Source organism: Macrobrachium rosenbergii, chromosome 19 (assembly GCF_040412425.1).
Source record: "Macrobrachium rosenbergii isolate ZJJX-2024 chromosome 19, ASM4041242v1, whole genome shotgun sequence".
Taxonomy (NCBI): Eukaryota; Metazoa; Arthropoda; class Malacostraca; order Decapoda; family Palaemonidae; genus Macrobrachium; species Macrobrachium rosenbergii.
The window spans coordinates 37,464,552-37,484,855 of NC_089759.1; the positions used below are offsets into that span (position 1 = coordinate 37,464,552).

At 37.5% G+C, this 20,304-nt stretch overlaps 1 protein-coding gene across 2 annotated transcripts in view; it reads left to right on the forward strand.

Moving 5' to 3' along the window:
* LOC136848863 (alpha-tubulin N-acetyltransferase-like) overlaps positions 1–20,304 on the forward strand; it is a 51,839-nt gene that overhangs the window by 9,478 nt on the left and 22,057 nt on the right. The window contains exons 5-8 of one of the 2 annotated variants that reach the window (XM_067121691.1): positions 4,398–4,557; positions 4,927–5,005; positions 9,848–10,053; positions 14,726–14,907. In XM_067121691.1, the coding sequence (XP_066977792.1) occupies positions 4,398–4,557; positions 4,927–5,005; positions 9,848–10,053; positions 14,726–14,907 (627 nt within the window). The remainder of the gene's footprint in view (positions 1–4,397; positions 4,558–4,926; positions 5,006–9,847; positions 10,054–14,725; positions 14,908–20,304) is intronic. The other variant, XM_067121692.1, reaches the window with a different exon arrangement.

Below are 20,304 nucleotides of genomic sequence, written 5' to 3' on the forward strand. Positions count from 1 at the left end.
TGGGAATGGTTCATGGCCCCATGTTCGATTCTCTGACTGGCCATTGAGGAATTAGAGGAATTTATTTCTAGTGATAGAAATTCATTTCTTGCTATAATGTCGTTCGGATTCCACAATAAGCTGTTGGTCCCGTTGCTAGGTAACCAATTGGTTCATAGCCACATAAAATAAATCTAATCCTTCGGGCCAGCCCTAGGAGAGCTGTTAATCAGCTCAGTGGTCTGGGTAAACTAAGGTATATTTTTTTTTTTTGGAAATGGTTCAATCAGTGCTATCATTCAGCTGCATTGAGATTCTTGTTTGTTTTTCTGTTTGCCTTATGATTTCTTTTCATGTTAGAGCAAATCTAAAATTGATGCTAACGAGGTTAGCATCAAAGATTTTGACTGAATTTAGTAGTGTGGGGTAGTCCAAGATGATTTGCTGTTTTCCCCTGAACTGCCTAAATGTTGCGCCTTTCTGTAGGTTGCAAGAAAGATATTTTGAGAGTCAGGTGGTCTTCATACCAACTTATGAATGAGGGAATTTTCTATTTTGGCATTTGAATTGATATATGATATTCTCTCTCTTCAGATTACTGGGAAAAGGGATTGGGTTATTTTTGATTAGGTCTGCTGTTTGGTGACTTTCTTAATAGATGACGAGGGTGATCTTGAAGTTGGAGATGGCGGTGATGATGTACTTAATTATCTTTTTAAGGGCTTCTTCATCCTGATGGTAATTGGTGCATGTAGTGTTTGTAGAACAGCTTTGTTTCTTCTTGTAGTGGTAGGTTCTTGATGCCACTTAGAACAGCTTTGTTGCTTCTTGTAGTGGTAGGTTCTTGATACCACTTGTTTAAAGTGGATTTGACTCTGTTTGGGAAATTATTGTTGACAAGCACTTAGCTTGCTCTGTCAGTTTGGGTGTTTCCACACACAGCAGTGTGAGAGGCAGGTTTGATTGGTTTAGTGTAGACTGTCATGGAGTATCTTTCTGGGGTCTGGGTCACTTTTACATCGTCAAGGGGAGGAAGAGTCCCCCGAGTGCACCTCTTGCAAGTGAAGTAGAGGATGGAAGAAGCCTTGAGCGTTCATCAGAGGATCTATAGTGTCGTCATCTTTGATTTCTCTGTGTAGTAGGTAGAAAGAGTTGGTATCTGGTTGAAGACTCTTTCCTCTGTGACACCCAGTTTGAAGAAAGATAGTGAAGAACAGTCATATTTTTCTTGTCAGTTTTGTTTATCCTGTTGTTAGAAATACACCGAAAATTCTTAAGCAGAGGACTACAGTCATTGTCAGGGGGAATGAAACTTGATCGGAATTTCTACAAGGACAATTTGACATCCTGGCTTCTTGCAGTTATGCTTCCTGTTTGCTGCTCATATGGGGCATTAATCTGGGATGTGGGTCACGAAGGTCAGGTGCTTGACTTTCCATCAAATCATGCATTAAGCATGTAGTATTAGGTTCTCTTAAAATCATGGCTGGCAGTTGTCTTACCTAGAGCATTACAAGATTTTATTCGATCCACTGTTCTCTGTGGAACGTATCTACCCATTATTCGCGGAAAATTCGCCCATTCGCGGTATTTTTCGCCGAGAAATATTCACTAATTACTGTATTTTCATATAATTTTCATGACTAAATGCACTTTTTGTGATAAAACTATTAAAATACTCAGGTATAAGATTTTTAGAGAGTTTTTCTTGTGTTTAAACTATCAAAATAGGCAGTTCTAAGTATTTTTAGAGGGGTTTTAAGTATTTGCGGATTTTAGCTTCGCGGGGCGGGGTGCGGAACACATCCCCTGCGAATATGGGAGTTTACTGTATTATTATTATTATTATTATTATTATTATTATTATTATTATTATTATTATTATTATTATTATTATTATTATTACGTAGTATATTATTTAATCTTATTTAATCATATATTATTTAATATTACTGCACAGTATTGTTATTTAATTTTATTACTGTATTATTATTAATTTACATCATTATTTACTGTTATTACAGTACTAATCATATTATTAATACTATTTGAAAATTAGTACCTGTATGTACATAACTGCAAAAATTCTGCAAGTAGTGAGTACTGTATCCACGAAAAAAAAAAAGCTGTGAATGGGTGAGGTTTCCTGCGAATGATTAATAGATAAGTTCCACAGAAAATTCCGCAAATCGCTGAGTCATTGAATCATGAGCCCATTAATCTGGGGAGCCGACTGTATTGTTGGTCAGAGAAGGGAAGAGGCCTCCGTTAAGCAATAACCCTCTCATACCTTAAGAAGCAGGGAAGGACCGGATCCAAGTCACTGTTCCTGCTGAACCTGGAATTCTGTTGGTCATAGTCAAAGAATGTACTTTTGATGCCACCATTTGCTCCATGCACGATCAGTGATTTGGCATATCAGTTGAGCAGAATGAGCCAGATCTCACTGACAGAATGGCTATAATACTCACAAGTATGGTAGGACCAGTGGAAACTGTAGGGCTTGCAATACATTTGTATGCTTGTGATGAGTTAAAACAAACAGGTTGTCTATTGCTCTTCACCCAGACCTTTAAGCTTGGCCAGCAGATGCAATGCTGACCAGCTGGTCCAATCTAAACTTTGGCATTTCTTCCCCTTGCTCTTTGTAGGCAAGTTCTAAACAGATTCGGAATCTTCAAGAATGCAAAAGTGACCTTCATATTCCTGGAGGTGGCCACAGAGAGAATTGTCACTGAATCTATTGTTGTTGATTATAGATTGGCCTCAATTCATATTTTTTAAGGCCAGAGCCATTCAAGCAACCACACAGGATAAGATTTCACATGGTTATTTGAATGGTGATGTGATCCTTTCCTTTTTACTGCCCTCCATTCCTTTTTGCTGCTTATTCCATCAGTGTTCTGAAAATGGATTAATCAGTGGAGGATGAAGAGGAGGCCCTCTTTTATATCTAATTGGATATCTTACGGTTTATATACGTAGATTAAACTTTTAAGAAGTGTGAATAATTTATTCAGCAGTATTAAGAATGTGAGTATCCATATGTCCATTCATATGTCCACATCATATCCATTATTATAAATTCTCTGGTTGGTCAAGTTCATAGTAAAATTAATTGAGTTCTTTCTATCTGTTTTCAAGGTGAAGGCACACGAAGTAATAGCCATAGCTTCGTCTTGGATTTGACAAAGAATTTGTTCTTAGAGGGCATTGATGCAATACGTTCGAGATGCAATTCCGTTTTTGTCTTTAGTAAAGATGTGGTTATCACTCATGAAACTGTTGTATAATAAGTTCCTTAATTGCTAACTAGAACTGCAATTGTTTCCTCCTGTTTTTAAAAATCCTGGTATTGAAATATTGGGAACATGAAGGTGCAATTGTTGTATATAGGACATTACATGCTATTAGGTAGGTATTTTGTTTAATCTGGTCTATCCCCATATTGTATGACAATCTTTGGCACAAAATCACCATCCTTGCTTTGCTTTAAATTAGTCTTTAAAATGGCACCTCCAAACATAGCATACCGTACAAAGACCAATATCACTAATGTCAGTCCTCAGCTGGAGGCAGAGATTGCCAGAAGGGTTACTTTCATCAAGTAAGTCACTCATTTTTTACTCTTAAAATCAATTGTTTCTATCAGTTGGATTTATCAGCCTTTGCCAAGTGCTGCACTTACCCCACCATCTTTGTCAATGTGGTAGTCAGCTGTAGGAATGATAGGCAAGTTTCAGAGCTGCAATACCAGTTTTCTTATTAAAATTTGTTATTTTTTCTACTTACCTTACATCTACACTTACCTTACATCCAGCCTCCCCACAATCGAGTAGGCAAAAAACTAACAGAGATAGAAAACGGAGTCAGATTTCATTACTTACCAGAAGGAAGGTAAACGGGAAGATGAGATAGACTGGTAAACCAGGTACAAATGTTCTATTTTTTATTTTTTCTCAACTTCCAAGTGAGCTTGTGGCTCAAAATGTGTAACTCAATGAATTTTAGACAAGTATAATAATACCCTATTCTAATATGAAAATTGGTCATTTAAAAAAAATTATCCATGTTGCACCATTGCAAAGTTTAATGATCATGAGTCATGCAGTATTATCATTCTTTAGTAATGTCAGTAAACAACTTAAATTTGTGGTGAAAGCCTCAGCTGGTGCCATCCTTCACCGAACTTTGTGGTTAAACCCTCAGCTAGCTAGTGTTATCATTTACTTATATATTTCAAGTGGCTATGCTACAATTTGTGGGTTTTTTCTTAGCTGTCAGTCAGGTACAAGTAAACCTAAGAGGATTGTATTGATGGAACATACTAGATTGTTAAAATGTTGGTGTTGAAGTCCTTTTTTGCCACAAATTTTATGTAATTTTTTGAAAAACTATATAAATTTATTTTATGATAGTTGCACCTGACGAGGCAGCAATGACGCTTGTAAGCCGAAGTCCCCGAACTGCATCTCCAGAAAGGAATCAATCTCCTACTGCCTCACGTCGATCTTCTTCTTCTGGTTACTCACATTCAGCAGGGAGACCATCAAATCCAGCTCGTCAGGCCAACAGCATGTAAGTTCTGATTGCTTGCAGCCTTACCTTGTTTTTGATTGATGACCAGAACCTTTCCATATCTACTGGAAGTGGAGAGTCACTGCAGTTGATAGATACCATTTTTCTCCAATTCCTGGTATCATTTGTAGGTTACCGCAGATATATTAGAGAAAGTTCTGGCTTTAGTTTTTGCAAAATATGATGTGAGGTGGATCAAATAAATCAAATAAATAAAAGTAAATACATAAATAAGTAAAAATAAATACAGATAAATAAATGAAAATAAAGTAATAATAAAAAATTAATAAACATGAATTAATATTTTTATACAGAGAATCAAAATGTTCTAGAGCGTTAGTTAACGATGAAATTATCTGATTTTCACAGGGTTGATATACTGCATGGTCGCCCAGATCGTCACACTCCATCTGTTAGGCTGTCTCCACGCTTCCAGCCAACCCTAGAGGTAAGTTTTGTCAATATCTTAATGCTTGACAGTGATGTTGTAATTTAGGCGGCGCAGTACACACATGAACTAGAGTAGTTTTATACAGTCGAAACATTACTTTCCATTGATTTTGTTTGTGCAAATGTTTGCTGTGTTAGAGCCGTAGTAGTGATGATTTTGTCCTGTGTGAATATTTTTCCATAGCATGCTAGTGTGTACTTTATCTGATTTTTATACAAATGGAAGCATGAGTTTTCACTCTAACAAGAGACATAATCTTGCTAAAACTAGGGACACTGTTCATGCTAATGTTTATTATTTTTTCAGTTTTTTCCACATAGCTTGTAAATGAAAATGTGCCTCAGTATCCATAAGACAACTTCACCACCCTTATCAAAAATACATTACATACGACTTGAAAGGTATTTTATGAGCTTATTTGAGGATATGGATAAAAGACTGAATGGCAGTTTGCCAGAGTTATAGTAAACCATTTTAAGACTCTTCATCCCCAAGTTTTTCTTAAAATTAGCCAGTTTCATAAGGATCAGCAACTAAACTTTAGGGATTACCGAATGGAGGAAATACTGTAATGGCAACTGAACTTGAAATCTGATTATGATTTACAAGAATCGGTAAATGAATCCGAGAGAAGTAAATGGGAAGGACATTGGCACAGATAAGTGGCATAACAAACCCTGAACCCAGTTAGGAACGAAAAGGAGGAAAATTACATATATAATGGCTCGCAGGGCATTGCATAGCTTCGTGGAGTCTATACTGCAGACAGTTAGCTAAAGCTAGCTGACATTGGACAGTATGGAAAATGTTACCAAAAATTCCTTATCACAAACCTATCAACTTATGTTAGCCTTAAATGTGTGCCCAGCTCATTTTCTGGACGTGCTCAAAAGAAGAAGAGTAATTCCCACCTTGGCATCTGCATGTCCAGGCTACAAAGCACCCCCCAGCATTGGTAAAGACATTCCAAGTGTGTTAGTCACTTCAAACATACCTGCTTAATTTTTCAGGCTTTGAAAAGTTTCATGATCATTTCACATTGCATTTATCTCTACCATTTTTAATTCATTCTTTGCTTCATTGAATTTTTCTTTGATGATGGTATATGTTTATGTTTTTCATTTTGGTGCTAAATTAATCGTGAGAGGTGTTATGTACGAAGATTGTTGGGTAACTGGTAAGCTACAGTCAAATGTATGTTATAATTTTCATGTCGGACGGCTATTTCGTTTACTGTTTATACAAAGTGTAACTAGGTACAGGTCTCTGTTTCCATACCAATTTTGATTTGGGTATGTTGTTTGTTAGAATACTTGGGCAGATTTTCTCAGGTGGCTGGCTGGCATCTTGTACTGTACATGAATTTTTATTTCTTTCCTAACATTTTGGCCTTGTCAAGTGAAATGTTGAGGCTGCTCTCCTTTGGTAGCATAGCTGCCCCTAAGGAGCCAGGAGGGGACAGTTGGAAAGCTATATTTTTTTAACACTGCAGAAACAGATGAAACAGTGCTTGCACTTTGGAGAACCTTCAGAGAGCGTGGTTTGCCTTTACCCCTTAATGGTTTTAGCCCTTCCCTTGATCATCTTAGTAATCTAGTAATCTCTACCCCTGAAAGGGTTGACAGTCTCCTCTTTGTGTGTGAAAGTGGATCCTTCAGCCGCCCTCTTTTATTCGTTGCCATTAGCCACTGTCATTTGCTAACACCAAGAACTCACCCCAAGAGGGCACTGCCTCATTTGTTGCACCTGTTGTACCATCTGATGTGCTCACTGTCAGCTTGCTAGCATTTCTGAAGTCAGTCACTTCACTTTACCTGCCTTGGCATCACCTATTGTTACATCTGATAAGGACAGTAATGTTAGCCAAGAATCTCAACTTCTTGTAGCTTACACGTCATTAGAAAATACTTGGTCAGCTGTCCTGTCCCATTTTACAGGATTGGCAATAGTCTTCCCACCTGAATAGGAACACAGACAACTGTAAATTGAGAGGTTGGGCTAAAACAAATGTAGTAGAAAAAAGAATGATTTTTATTACCCACCCAACACTTTATTTTTGGATCTTCCTTTTGGACCTTGTTCCTGACCCCTCCTCTCTTGCAGTAAGGTCAGACAGCACATAGAATGACTTTACATGTTAGGGGAACCTTGGTGCTTGAATGTGCAGATGACAAAGTGGGAAGTCTTTGTTTGAACATATCTTGATAAAGAGCTGGCATACATTTAAGACTACTGTAAAGTGATAAGTTTGTACTATAAAAATCAAACTTGGTTATTTACTAATTATATGTACGTATTGTCATTAAAATGAGAATCTGTTTTTGGCCGTGCCCCCTAGTCAGAGAGAATATATCTCTGTGAAGGGGTGTGTAAGAAACATCTTGCCGGAATGAAAAGCCTAAAATTGTCAGTCATAGGAGTTGCCTCCTGATGCTACCAAGTCTAATGCTTCTTGAACTGATGTAACCTCAAAATAATGTAAGTAGTAATAAGAGAGGATTGTTGTCTCTATACCCCAACCCTGTCTTCATTGGTAAGAACAAGAGCATGTGTACCAAGCATACTTGATATAGAAAAAGCCCTTTGAGTTTGAATTGAATTGATTTTTTGAGACAAATACATTAGAACCTGATATGTCTAAGGAAGAGTATTTCTGTTTAACACAGAAGCAGGCATAGGACCAAGTAAATTTTGTAAGGACGCTTTTGAACAACTGGAATTTGTTCCTTTATTTTCATAGAAGTCGGGAGATTCTTTTGTTAACTTCTTATTTAATGTCTTAATAAGGGATTTGTTTAAATTTCAGGCATGACAGTGAAGGTTGAAAGAGTAGCTGTTAGAACATATACTTATAGCAGTAGGGATCCCACGTTGTTTTGCATAGATTCAAATTGTATCTCTGACTTGAATATGTATTGATAAAAATGGGGTTCTTATATAAGAATTATAAAGTTTTGCTCTCGCTTCCACGTGTGTGTGTGAGTGCTAGAATTCAAGATACATTTGTAAAGAACTTTTAAGAGCCACGGTGAATAATTGTGTAATGTATGGTTGTTCGAACACCAAGTCTAAGACAAAAAACTTTAGGATAAGGTATTTTAGATTCCAAGGGGGAAACTGTACCACGATATGTGGCTGAATACATATCATTGTGCAGATTCAGTCAGTCCTGAAATGCAGTGATATTTTCTGTTTATATCAAATTGTAGGATCATGTAGATGACATGAAGTCACGGCGATTGAATATTGAAAGCCTTAACAATAAGCAGTTATTAAAGAAAGACACTGTGCCATCTCTTCATTTGGCAAATGGTGTTTAAACTCCCTTGTGGCCTATGTACATGAATAAAAAATTAATACTTCACAAGTAAAATTTATATATATATAGTGCATGTATGTATATGCATTATGTATAAAGCAAAAAACCTGTTATTTTTCTCTCTGTTAATAAAGTTCAGGGAAGTACTCAAGTAATGCATGGATTGCTGCTCACAGGGGGGAAAATTGAAAAAACCATGTCATCTAGACAGTGTGGAGTTCACGAACCAGTCCAGGTGACAGATTTTTAGCAAAAATGTCTGTATACTGTATTTCAGAATTTGGCTCCTTAACAAGGTGCTAAGAATTAAAAAAAAAAAAATTCGAGAAGTTGAAAACTCCAGAAGTAAAATGAGGAAATGAATAAAGTTAAATATTTAACACTATGAATACAGTTAAATATTTAACACTATTGTACATAAATACAGGTTACACGAGGACAAAGTTCTTTTCATTTATTGAATTTTTTAGGTATTCTGGATAATCCTCATTCCAGTTTACATCATTTTCGTCTAAGATGTTGTTTAAAACAATACAAAGATAGATGTTAATTACTTGAAGTTCTTACCCTCGTCTGCCAGTAAAAAAAATTACCTTATGATTTTGACATATAAGGCTATATTTTTTAACAAAATAACCGACACTGCTAAATAATGAGTTTACTGGTGGACTACCATTAAAATAAAATTAATACAAAACTGAAACTGTTAATGCAAAGACAAGGAAGATGGTCAAACGTTCTGTTGTTTCGTTGAGCCAGTACCTACATAGTGGGACATGCCAGTGATGAACCCGTGTGACGTCATTGTCCGGCCGACCTGTCTTAGTGGGTCCTGGATATACCATTACTTCTCTTAGAAGGAAATACTTGGTGGATGTGAGATCTCAAATATTTTCAATGATTTCAGTAGTGTATTCCTGTGTAGAAAGGAAAGCTTCCAGCAATTTTCTTATCGAATTTGTTTATATTTATCAACAAAACACTCATAATTCCAGTGATAAAGGTCAGTTGCTTGTGGACCGTGAAATGCATGTTTGGTGTATGTCTATTTTAAACAGAAAGTAAATGAGATTATTTAATTTTTATAGTTTACCACAGATTCCACCAGTTTTAGTGTCAATATTACACTTATTGTGAACCATAACTAAAATCATCATTAGTGAGAATAATTTTTGTGTGTTGCCAAAAAGTTGTGCAACTATGCCTATGGGTAAGTTTATGGCACATATGTGCCGCCTTATTTTTTACTGCATAATTGTGTGACGATGTGACCACTGTCTATAAAATTTACTAATCCTTCATGTAGTTGTGGGGTGCCGTAGAGGTTGTAGAGCATTAGGTCTTTCAATGTATGAATTACTTCTATTCAGATAAGTTACAGTATTAAGCAATGGGTTTCCATTTAAAGTACAAATGATTTTTAGTAACTTATATCTTCTGAGAATTGTTAATATCTACAGTGAAATAGAGTAGCGAAGAGAATCGTCAGAAATTCATACATTAATGTCACAATTTTCTAGTGGATGCGAGGGACAAATACTGGAGGTGATTCTCCTTACTCTCGCACTCCCACCTCATATTCGGCATCTCGCACCCCTTCTAACACGGGGTCCCCCCTGCGTACCCCTTGGGGAAATTCGCCACCTCGTTCTCACCCTCACACTCCTCCTACCACTTCACAGCCCATGAGCCGCAAGGACAGCACAGACGTCATGGATGGTCAAAGGTTAGTGTTCCTGAGTTTTGACCCTAGTCGGTAAATTCTTGTTATAATTTCTCTCTGAAGAATTACGGATTATAGAACTTTCCCTTAAACAGTCTTACTTCTTTGGGATTGAGTCAAGGGTTTGTTTTCTTGTAGACTCAAGGAAATTACACATATTTCTTGTCACAGACATCAACTTTGGCTTATCAAATGTGTATTTGTAATGTGATCATGTAAAAAGAAATCTTTTAGGTCAGCTGAGGTGGTTTGCTTATTTAATAGTAATGCTAATCAGTGGCCTGCCTAGCTAACTTCCTAGAGGTGAGCATTTTAATCTAGGATAGGTATCTGTAGGGAAAATTCTTTAAAACTGTACAGTATCACTCAGAAATGGAGGTGTGTTCTTAATGTAATGTAAGCAGGAAAGTTTAGTCTTGGTATAAAACAAACTTACTTGGGGGGAGAAAACAAAATAGAAATAATAAAATGCAGCAAAATAAATCTCAAGAAATTAATAATATAAAAAAAAACTAAAATAGTAGAGTCAAGAAAGATGCAAATGATTTGGATAATATTCTAACAAATTCATTCGAGGTATTGGTGCAAATCAGAGCACAAGAAGATACTACCACAAAGGTAGAAGAGGAAAGTTGTGATGGACTGGAAATTAAAGATAAAAAAAGACCTATGGAGAGAATGCCACCCAAAACAACAAACCAACTATTATTAGAGAAACATCGGTTAAACCAAAGACAAAGGATATGAAGAAAGAACAGAAAGAAAAACAAGTTAAGAATATACCTTTATCTCCTAAGATAATAATAAAACCTATGGATGCAGATATCTGAAGCACTGAAGAAATGGAAGCAGTCATACTGGAGGCCCATGGGAGGTCAGTAGGTTCTGCCCACGGGCAGTCGTCGCCTCAGTTGGACCTGTTGTAACTTCCCAGGTCGTGGCAAATGATAGCCGTTAGAAAGGGATCCAAACAGAAGCGAGTAGCCTATCCTTGAGTTCTGTGGCTTCCAGCTCCGAGAATAGGCGCTGCTGGCGTTTCAGTGATGAATTGTAGCCACTGAAAAGGGCCGTGGCGGACACAGTCCGCTCCCCTCCAGTGCCTTACAAGAAATTTAGGGAGCCCCTGCAGCAGCCCTCTTGTAGTTTCTGGGATTCCCCAGAACGTTCTTCTCCAGTGTATCCTGTGCGTGAAGCCAACCGTTCGTCTTCTCCGAGATGCTTCTCGTCATCTCACGAGCGCCCAGCAGCACCTGAGCTCCCAAGGGCAACCGATCTCCCAGCAATGCTCTGTAGTTTGTGAGCGTCCATTACCGCCCGAGTGCCCTTAAGCGCCTGTTAGTGCCCGAGCACCCTTTAGCCTTCGAGCGCCCTTTAGCGTCCCTTCCTTCCTATAGTTACGCCTGAGCACCCGTCATCACACAAGCACCCTTCAGAGCCCAAGACTCCAGCTCAGACGCCTTCTGCAGACACAACAGACCCATCACTAGCTTCCATTCAGAGTCAGCTAGCGGACACCCTCAAAATGATTCATTCGACTGCATTTCCGGCACTTCTTCCCATAGGTGGGACATCTCCTTGGAGGATGATGAATCCACAGTACCTAATACCTGCAGCTCTTCTGCTGCACTTGATGGCTTCGTCCTCTTTTTATAGCATTCACGGACATGCTTTTCTTAAACGATGAATTATTAGAGAGCATTGCTTGGAAATTCTGTGCTGTCTTATAGCATCATTAAGGGTTAGTGCATTCCCCTTAGAGATCATTTTCCTTCGTGCTTCTGACCACTTGATTCCCTTTATCAGTAGGAACGTTATTTGTTCATCCTTGGTAATTTACCTTTAACCTGCAAACATAGTCTTCAACTGATTCTGACTCGCCTTGAGACATCGATGCCAGTTCTAATCTCATCACCCATTTATTTTGTGCCTACCAGATGATCAGCAAACTTCATAAAAATAACTTATGGATCTTTCTTTTGAGTATCAGTCAACTGCCAAGAATTCCATAACTGCTTTCCTTGTGACCCAGCAGAAAGCTTTATAGAGTGCCATTGATTTTCTGCTTCAACCTTATCAATAAATAAGTAAAGGAAGTCCTTCCTTTTATTAAAATCATAGACTTGGTCCACCTGTGTCCAGTCCAGTTTACACATTTCCACACTAGTAGTCATAATTGCTTATGCACCCTTATTCCAAGTATTGTAAAGACAGAAAAATTTACTTATATCTAGGGTGCTTTTCCCTGGAAAATATTATACCGTAGTAAATTATCATAATCTCAAAATTATACCCTATCCTTCAGAAGAGCCTTAGTTCACTATTCTGCAACTCCTCGAACTCTGAGCAGAGATACATAATACTGTATGCTGTACAGTAAACCCCCCGGATTCACGTTCTCACATATTCGTGGATTTCTCTGTGGAATGTATCTACGCATTATTTGCGGAAAATTCGTCCATTCACAGTATTTTTCACTGAGAAATATTCACTAATTGCTGTATTTTCATATAATTTTCATGACTAAATGCACTTTTCGTTATAAAACTATTAAAATACTCAGCTATAAGCATTTTTAGAGGGATTTTCTTGTGTTTAAACTCTCAAAATAGGCAGTTCTCAGTGTTTTTAGAGGGGTTTTAAGTATTCACGGATTTTAGCTATTCGGGGGGGGCGGGGGTACGCATCCCCCGCGAATACGGGAGGTTTACTGTAATACATAAAAAAAATCATGATCCTGCTGTCATATATACAGTGATATTGACACAATAAAAAATATTTTGTTGTAGGCATTGACACAATCAAGAAAATAAATTTTCAAAGAATATCAGCAATAAGGGCAATACCAGCTTACTTGAGTTATTTTCAAGATCAAAAAAGCAGACTGAATAACAGCAGAATCTTGAAACATGTTAGGCTATACTGTATATGCTACTCAGTATCATTCAAAGAATAAAAAATCTCAATCACATTGAGCATAAATTATCAATCAATAAGCACAGTAACTGTTGGAAAGTACAGGTGGCTATTTATTAATTACGAAGGCTACATAAGAAACTTCATCCTGGCAGCATCAGCAATGCTGTCACGCATCTGTAGTCATTGTACATCTGCTACTCATCATACATCAAGGGTAATCATCGTGCATCAGCAGCTCAAAACACTGGCAGCGTCTTTGATACTTTGGCGGCTGCTTAGGGTACTCATAATGTCTATAAGTACTGCACAGAAGTTGCAAACTGGACCTGGATCAAGGTTATATCCTCTTGATGCTCACAGTCCTTCACACTTATATGTTGAAAGTGTTGAGGTCTCTCCCCTCCAAACAAACTTGGAGACTCACTGCATAGAGTCGAGCTCAATACAACAATTTTAGCCACTTATCTTCCAAAATCTGGTGCTGCTTCTTTCTGTATACATTCTTGAAATCTTGCTTTAATGATACTCTGTATAAAATGACAATGCTTTATTGTGTAACACTGTCTGTTCTTTATTGAATATTTTTATTTATGTTTATATGCATATATCAGGCATCTTTACATAAGGAAATCTCTATTAAATTCTTAGTTTTTCATTTAAAAATGTAGCATTCAAGAAACAGCTTGCTCAGCGTAAATGCATAGAGAGAGGATGATACATAAATAGTAGCTATTTCTACCTTACAACTCATATTACAAGTACAGTATAGGTCTATAGGGTAATGTGTTCACATCCGAGTTTTAAAGGCTAATGTAGTACAGGCAGTCCCCTGTTATCAGCGGGGGTTCTGTTCTGACGGTGTGATGATGACCGAAAATCGCTGATAACCAAAAATTGGCGATTTTCAGGGTTTATTGGCGCCGAAAATCGCCTTTTGTCGGTTATTGGCACCTCTTTTAGGTATGTATCGGCACCGGTACACAATTATTGGTACTGATAAGCGGAAATCAGCGATTTTTGGTGCCGAAAATTGCCGATTTTCGTTGCTAGACAAGCCCTGTAAAACCGGATCGCTGATAACCGAGCCTGCTGGTAACTGGGAAATGCCTGTATTGATAACTAGTTATAATCTGCAAAAATCAAAAAGAAATTAATGAAACTTGGGATGATTAATTTTGTGTTCACGCATTGGCTTTCAACTGAAGTACTGTAACTCTGATAGGACCTCATGGCAAAGAACCTTATATCTGATGTCAGTTTACAGAAATCAATCAATCACTTACAAGCTGTCCAAGGTAAACAAAGCTATGGACTTTGCACTCCCAGCGCAGGTAACAGTTATTGTACTTACATGTTTATGTACAAATTGAAAGAATATATATTCAAAGCTATATCTTCCTTATTTCAAACAGAAGATAAATAAGACCTATTGACTAATAGCAATGTTACTCTAAAGACTTTGTGAAATGAGAGTGAAGGGACAGCAGCGTGTACACTTCTTTATAAACTGGAAGAAAAGCATACAAGGACAACTTAAGGACATTAGCAACTGTGTATGTGCTGGGCCAGTTTCTGCCCATGGTTAGGGGACAGCAGAAAGCCTTTTTTGGTGATTATAGTAGTATTTAAAAATCTGTAATGTTTCAGAAAATTTTTTTGTTGTAAGAAATGGATATAAATGCTTTCCCTATAGATGCTGGCTGCTTAAGTGCTGAAAATTAAAGTAAAGATATTAAGGCAAAGATATTTCTTTTCGTAGAAGTCTGGAAGGGTCGATAGCTCCCACTCCTGCAACATCTCCGGATCATGGGTCACCAGCCAAAGATCGTTTGTTAGATACCAATGATGTTATAAATCAACAACCACATGTTGATGAAGACGATGGCCTTGTTGAGAATGTTGAGAAGATGTCTCTTGCTGATGGTCTGCAACAGTCACCAGGTAGGTTTATTGCATGTTTTTGAACACTATTCAAAAGATGATGCTTATTAGATATCGTGGTATGCTGATGTACATTGTATTAAGGAGTGTATTACATGCAGCTACACTGAAGCTGTGTTGTAATTAAAAATCAGCAATGTTTATTTCCTATAGGCTTCATTCATTCAAAGTGAAGGACTATATAGAACCAAATCAGACTCCAGGTGTACTGTTTATGGTTTATTTGTCCCTTCATACAACAATGTCCATGTAAATTTGAATAAATATTTTAGCTCTTTGTTGAAGGAATTTTAGGTATGGAAATGGCTGTTTATAGTTCTGTTCTTAATTTTGAAGAAAAATTGGTGATCAAACAGTTTACTTGTTTCAACACAAATCTTATCAGGTTTCATATGTGTAGTCCTCACAGTCATTACTCAGACATACTTTATGCAGTGCAGAACTCTTTGCCACTGATCAGGCATACATCCAGGACCCACAGTACCTTGGATGGTGGGCAAGTCATTTCAATGTGTGTCTTAAGTGCAGAGCGCACAAATTTCTGTTACTCCGAAATATGTCATAATTCCGCTCCTTATGTTGTTTGTAACTGCCCATTAATAGTTTTTGTAACTTCCCTTATTTGTATATTTTAGACTTCTCTTGTTCCTTACTAGTTTTTTTGAGTGATGTAAGTTGCTGTTGGGATATGCAGTAAGTGCTTAAATTTCTTTTTTCACTTGTTGTATGTAACAGGCGACTTTTGTCATTTGACAGTTGTTAGGTATACGGCATAATGATGTGTTCCAGCCCTGCCACACATCATGGACTCAATATTTTTGTTAAATTCAGTGAGGCTGATTTTTGTTTTATTTTCCGCATTTGTATTTGAATATGGTGCTTATTTTGATATTTTGACAGTAGCATAGTTTTGTTAAGGCAGTCATGGCCACAACAACTCTTGGTAGAATACTAGGTATCCTTTCGCTTATGACCCTTATAAACAATTTTTTAATATTTCTGAGGTCCTCTTGAGGCTCGGCCATCTCTACAATCAGAGGTTCTAGATCTGTAGTTTAGACATAGGGGTCTCGAGTTGTCTGCTAATCAAGACATAAGCGATCTAATTAAGTCCCTAGATACTTCCAAGCAAGAGAAGTCTACATCAGTTGCCTGGAATTTAGATGTTGTCCTCAAATGGCTCTCCGGCCATACATTTGAGCCCCTTCATGCTTTATTGCTGAGAGATTTAACCAGAAAGACACTCTTTTTGGTTGCTTTAGCTATGGCAAAGAGGATCAGCGAACTGCGTGCCTTCAGTAAGTGAGTGGGTTTTTCGAAAGGAGATGCGGTCTTCTCGTTCACACTTGGATTCCTTTTATGATCAAGAGCTTGTTAGATATCCTTGGACCAGCAGACCAGGAGAGAGCTCTTTGCCCAGTTAGAGCTCTTAACTACTACTTGGATAGGACCAAAGGGATTAGAGGTCCCTCTCAGAATCTATGGTGTTCGGTAAAAAACCCCTCACGACCGTTATCTAAGAACGCCTTTGTCTTCTTTTTAAAGAGTACTATTTCCGAGTCACACTCAAAGATTCAAGAAGACGATCTCTCTATTTTTAAAGTAAGAGCTCATGAGATTAGAGCAGTCGCCACTTCATTGGCTTTTAAGAAAAACTTGTCGCTCTCCACAATTCTCCAATCAACTTACCGGAAGTCAAAATCAGTTTTCGCCTCCATTATTTACATGGTGTGGAGACAGTATAATAATTGCAGTATGTTAGGCCTGTTGGCCATGGCTGGCATGGTATTGGGGGAAGAAGGATAGGGGATATGCCTTCCATTCCTCTATCTCCTCACCTTATTAAAGGATGCTGAGTTTTGGGATGCCTGATGGTGCCGTGTACCAGGAGTACCCACCAGTCCTTGGTTTTTAATGGTTGGGTGATGGTTTTGATATTGTGTGGTAACGAATTTCTGGTTGTATTTATTGTACTGCGCCCAGGGCAAGGCCATTTATTTTGTAAGACCTTGTCAGTCTTCAGAGTACTCCTCGACTGCAAGGTTCTTCCACTGAAGTAGAGACGACTCTCGGCTTTACTGCCACGCCACTACAGGTTGAGATGAGCGCCAACCAGAGGCAGTATCTTCCTGCTGCAGCTCTCTCACCAGGTAAAATTACAACAAGCATTACACTAATGCTAATTACCTTTCTATTTCAAATTCGTCTCCTTTATTCAGTGTTTTTGGATGGAAAATGCCCATGCTTTCTACCTCCTATCAATGTGGGATTCAGCTGTGTAGTTACTTGGTAAGTTACTTATATAAAAATGACATTTTTATGCTAAAATAAAGTTTTATACATACTTACCAAGTAACTACATGATCAAAGCCCTCCCACCTCCCCTCTCATGGACATAGGGCACAAATGAATTGAGTTCTTTAGTACTGTTGCACCTATTCTTCCCCGGTAGAACGGCCACAGTTAAGTGAAACTAATAGCTATGTAGTTACGTGGTAAGTATATATAAAACTTTATTTTATCATAAAAATGTCATTTCCAAAGTTGCTACTCAGGCATATACAAATTAAGAGTGTGTGTTAAAATAATTTAAGTTTTTTAAAGAGTTAAATTGATATTTTCAAACTGATCAGTCTTTACAAGTAATGTCTCCCTCTGAACCCCACATATCTTATGTTGAGCTAAGATAACACGGATGATCATTTTTCACCATCATGGCCACTAGCGTTATTAGATGTTTGCTTGACCATTGGTAAAGTGTTCTGCATTATACAGTGTGTGCCTGGGAGAGCTGACCATGCTTGAGTAGGCATATGTAAAGCAGTGGGTTTGTGTTAAGACTATAAGAACATTCAGTTTTCCTTTCCTACAGCAAGATAAGGCAGAAACATTTGCTGTTTTTCCATATACCAGTTTATTAGATAGTGACAAATTTCTTAGATGACTTGAGAATGATTTGATGTTTATTTTTAAGTATTTTTGGATACTAGCATTTTTTTCCCAATTTTGTAACTTGCATTGAAAATATGGTATCATAGACCTCTTGTTTTTGTAGATGCTAATTTGAAACATTAACGTATGCTGTACTTCAGAGTTGAGGACAAAGAAAGTTAATGGTGGCAGCTCAGGTTTTGTCGTAAATTTGTAATGAAAGATAGCTGTCTACCATTGGGATTGTATAGGAAATAACTGAAGTTAACAGGAAAGGTTGGAGAATTTCATGGGTTACTTGTAGGATAGGATACAGTTATAATGGCAAGGAAATTTATTTTTATGAACTGTCTGCAATGAGTTGTAAAATTCTTATGTCCATATCAGGTAGAGTACAAATGTCTTGTCCTCCTCTCTGCTGCTTGCTACAGTGTGGTGTTAACCACAGGTTGACTTATTACTTGAAAGAATTATGTCTCCTCTCTAGTTGGGCATCTGGCACTAAGTGAAGAAGTCCTTTTGATTGTCATTGCTGCCTCTTGTATAGTAAGATGTAGATGTGTTTTAGCTCTGATACTGATTACACACCATCTCTTCAACACACCTCTTTTGGATAAATTTGAAATAGCAGTTACATTATGCACCTTGGGCTTAAAAAGTTACATATTTTATGCAAGTCGAGGATGGGGCCATTCTTTAAATTCTTAACCTATCCTTTCTACTGAACAGGTTCTGCTATGCTTAGAACAATTTCTGTTTACTTCCTTTTATCTGTCATGAATCGCTGACAAGTATAATTTACTGAAACTGTATGTCAAAAAATAGTTTGTTTTTGAGTATTAGTGTTTTATGCACTGAACCTCGTAGTGAATCATTCAGCTTAGTTATTTAAGTGACTTGCAAATTGTTTTCTTTCCATGTCAGTTTGTTGTGAGATAGTGGTTGCATTTAATTATATAATGTTATTTTGCTAGATGTATAATAAAAGATGTAGTATTGAAATGCTATCCTTTTTAGGCTATTTTCCGTGTTTTTCAAGTGTATCTTGGTTATTAATGTGCCGAGTGTAGTATAGTTTTAAGTACTTGGGGGATTTCCATCTGATTTTACAGTGATTAAGTAGGCAAGCCATTATTTTAGTTATTGGATATTCTTACATTTCCATGTTTTTGTTAGAGGGGAGAGAATGCTACAGAATTATGTACCACTTTGCTCTTGCAGATTTGGAAAGCTTTGTTTCTGTGTATGTGCTGGATTTTAGAAGGAGTTGATTGGTCACTGGGGCAATTCGGTCACTAAATTCACTGACTTGGACAGCTTTTAATCTTTTTCAGCCTTCTTAGATCTCATTACATACCAAGAAAAAACTTAGAGACCCTTAGATAGTCTGTGGAAGCTCAGAGACACTAATTTAGTGAGCTCTTTAATGTATTCCTTTGTCCTTCCAGTACTTTTTGAGATAGCCGAAGTGTTGACATTCAAGTCATTATACAGTATAAGGTTGAGATAGCTGAAATGTTGACATTCAAGTCATTATACAGTACAAGTGCTTTGAATCTACTCATTTGCACCCTGATATCAAGTATAGGCAGTCCCTGGTTAATGGCGGTCTCGGTTAACGGCGATCCGGTTTTATGGCGCTTGTCTAGCAACGAAAATTGGCAATTTTTGGCGCCGAAAATTGCCGATTTCCACTTAACGGCGCCAATAATTGGGTATAGACGCCGATAACCAAAAACCGGTGCTTTTCAGCGCCAATAAGCCCTGAAAATTGCTGAAAAGGCCCCGAAATCGCCGATATTCAGTTAGCAGCAATTTTTGGTTATCATCACACCCACAGAACTGAACCCCCACCAATAACCGGGGACTGCCTTTATCCTTACAGGAAACAGTTTGTTACTTGGAATTCCATTTTAGATTGAACTCGTATATAAGGCAGCATTGGCAATGGATACAAGACTTTACTAATCAACTTGATTTCAGTGCTGCTTTTTATTTGGTTACTTATAGGGATATTAAAAAGGAACTAGCAGCAGGAAGTTTTTGGTTTGGGTTTCAGTGAACCTAGACCTGTCATGTGGTTTTCCAAAGGATAGTTTTTTGTCTGTGGTTTTTAGTCTGTATTATTGACATACAATTACTTTCCTAGGAAAACAACAATACAGTTTGCTGGTAGTGCATTTATTCATTCCTCCCAAATACAAACTTAAGCTGCTGCTAGCCTCAACAGAGATCTGGAACCAGTGAGTGATGTAGTCAGTTGGTCAAAAGGTTGAAATGTAGAAAAACTAAGATGATTCATTCATTAGTTTGAATTGTAATGTGTTTGTATTCCTTGATAAGCTCTGCATAGGTATTGCTGTAGTTCTGTATTTTAAATATTCGACAAAACAGTACGTGGTTGTGCCTTGACATCGTAGCTTTTTCCCTTTACAGTTGAAATGCCACATTCTACAGACCTCTTGA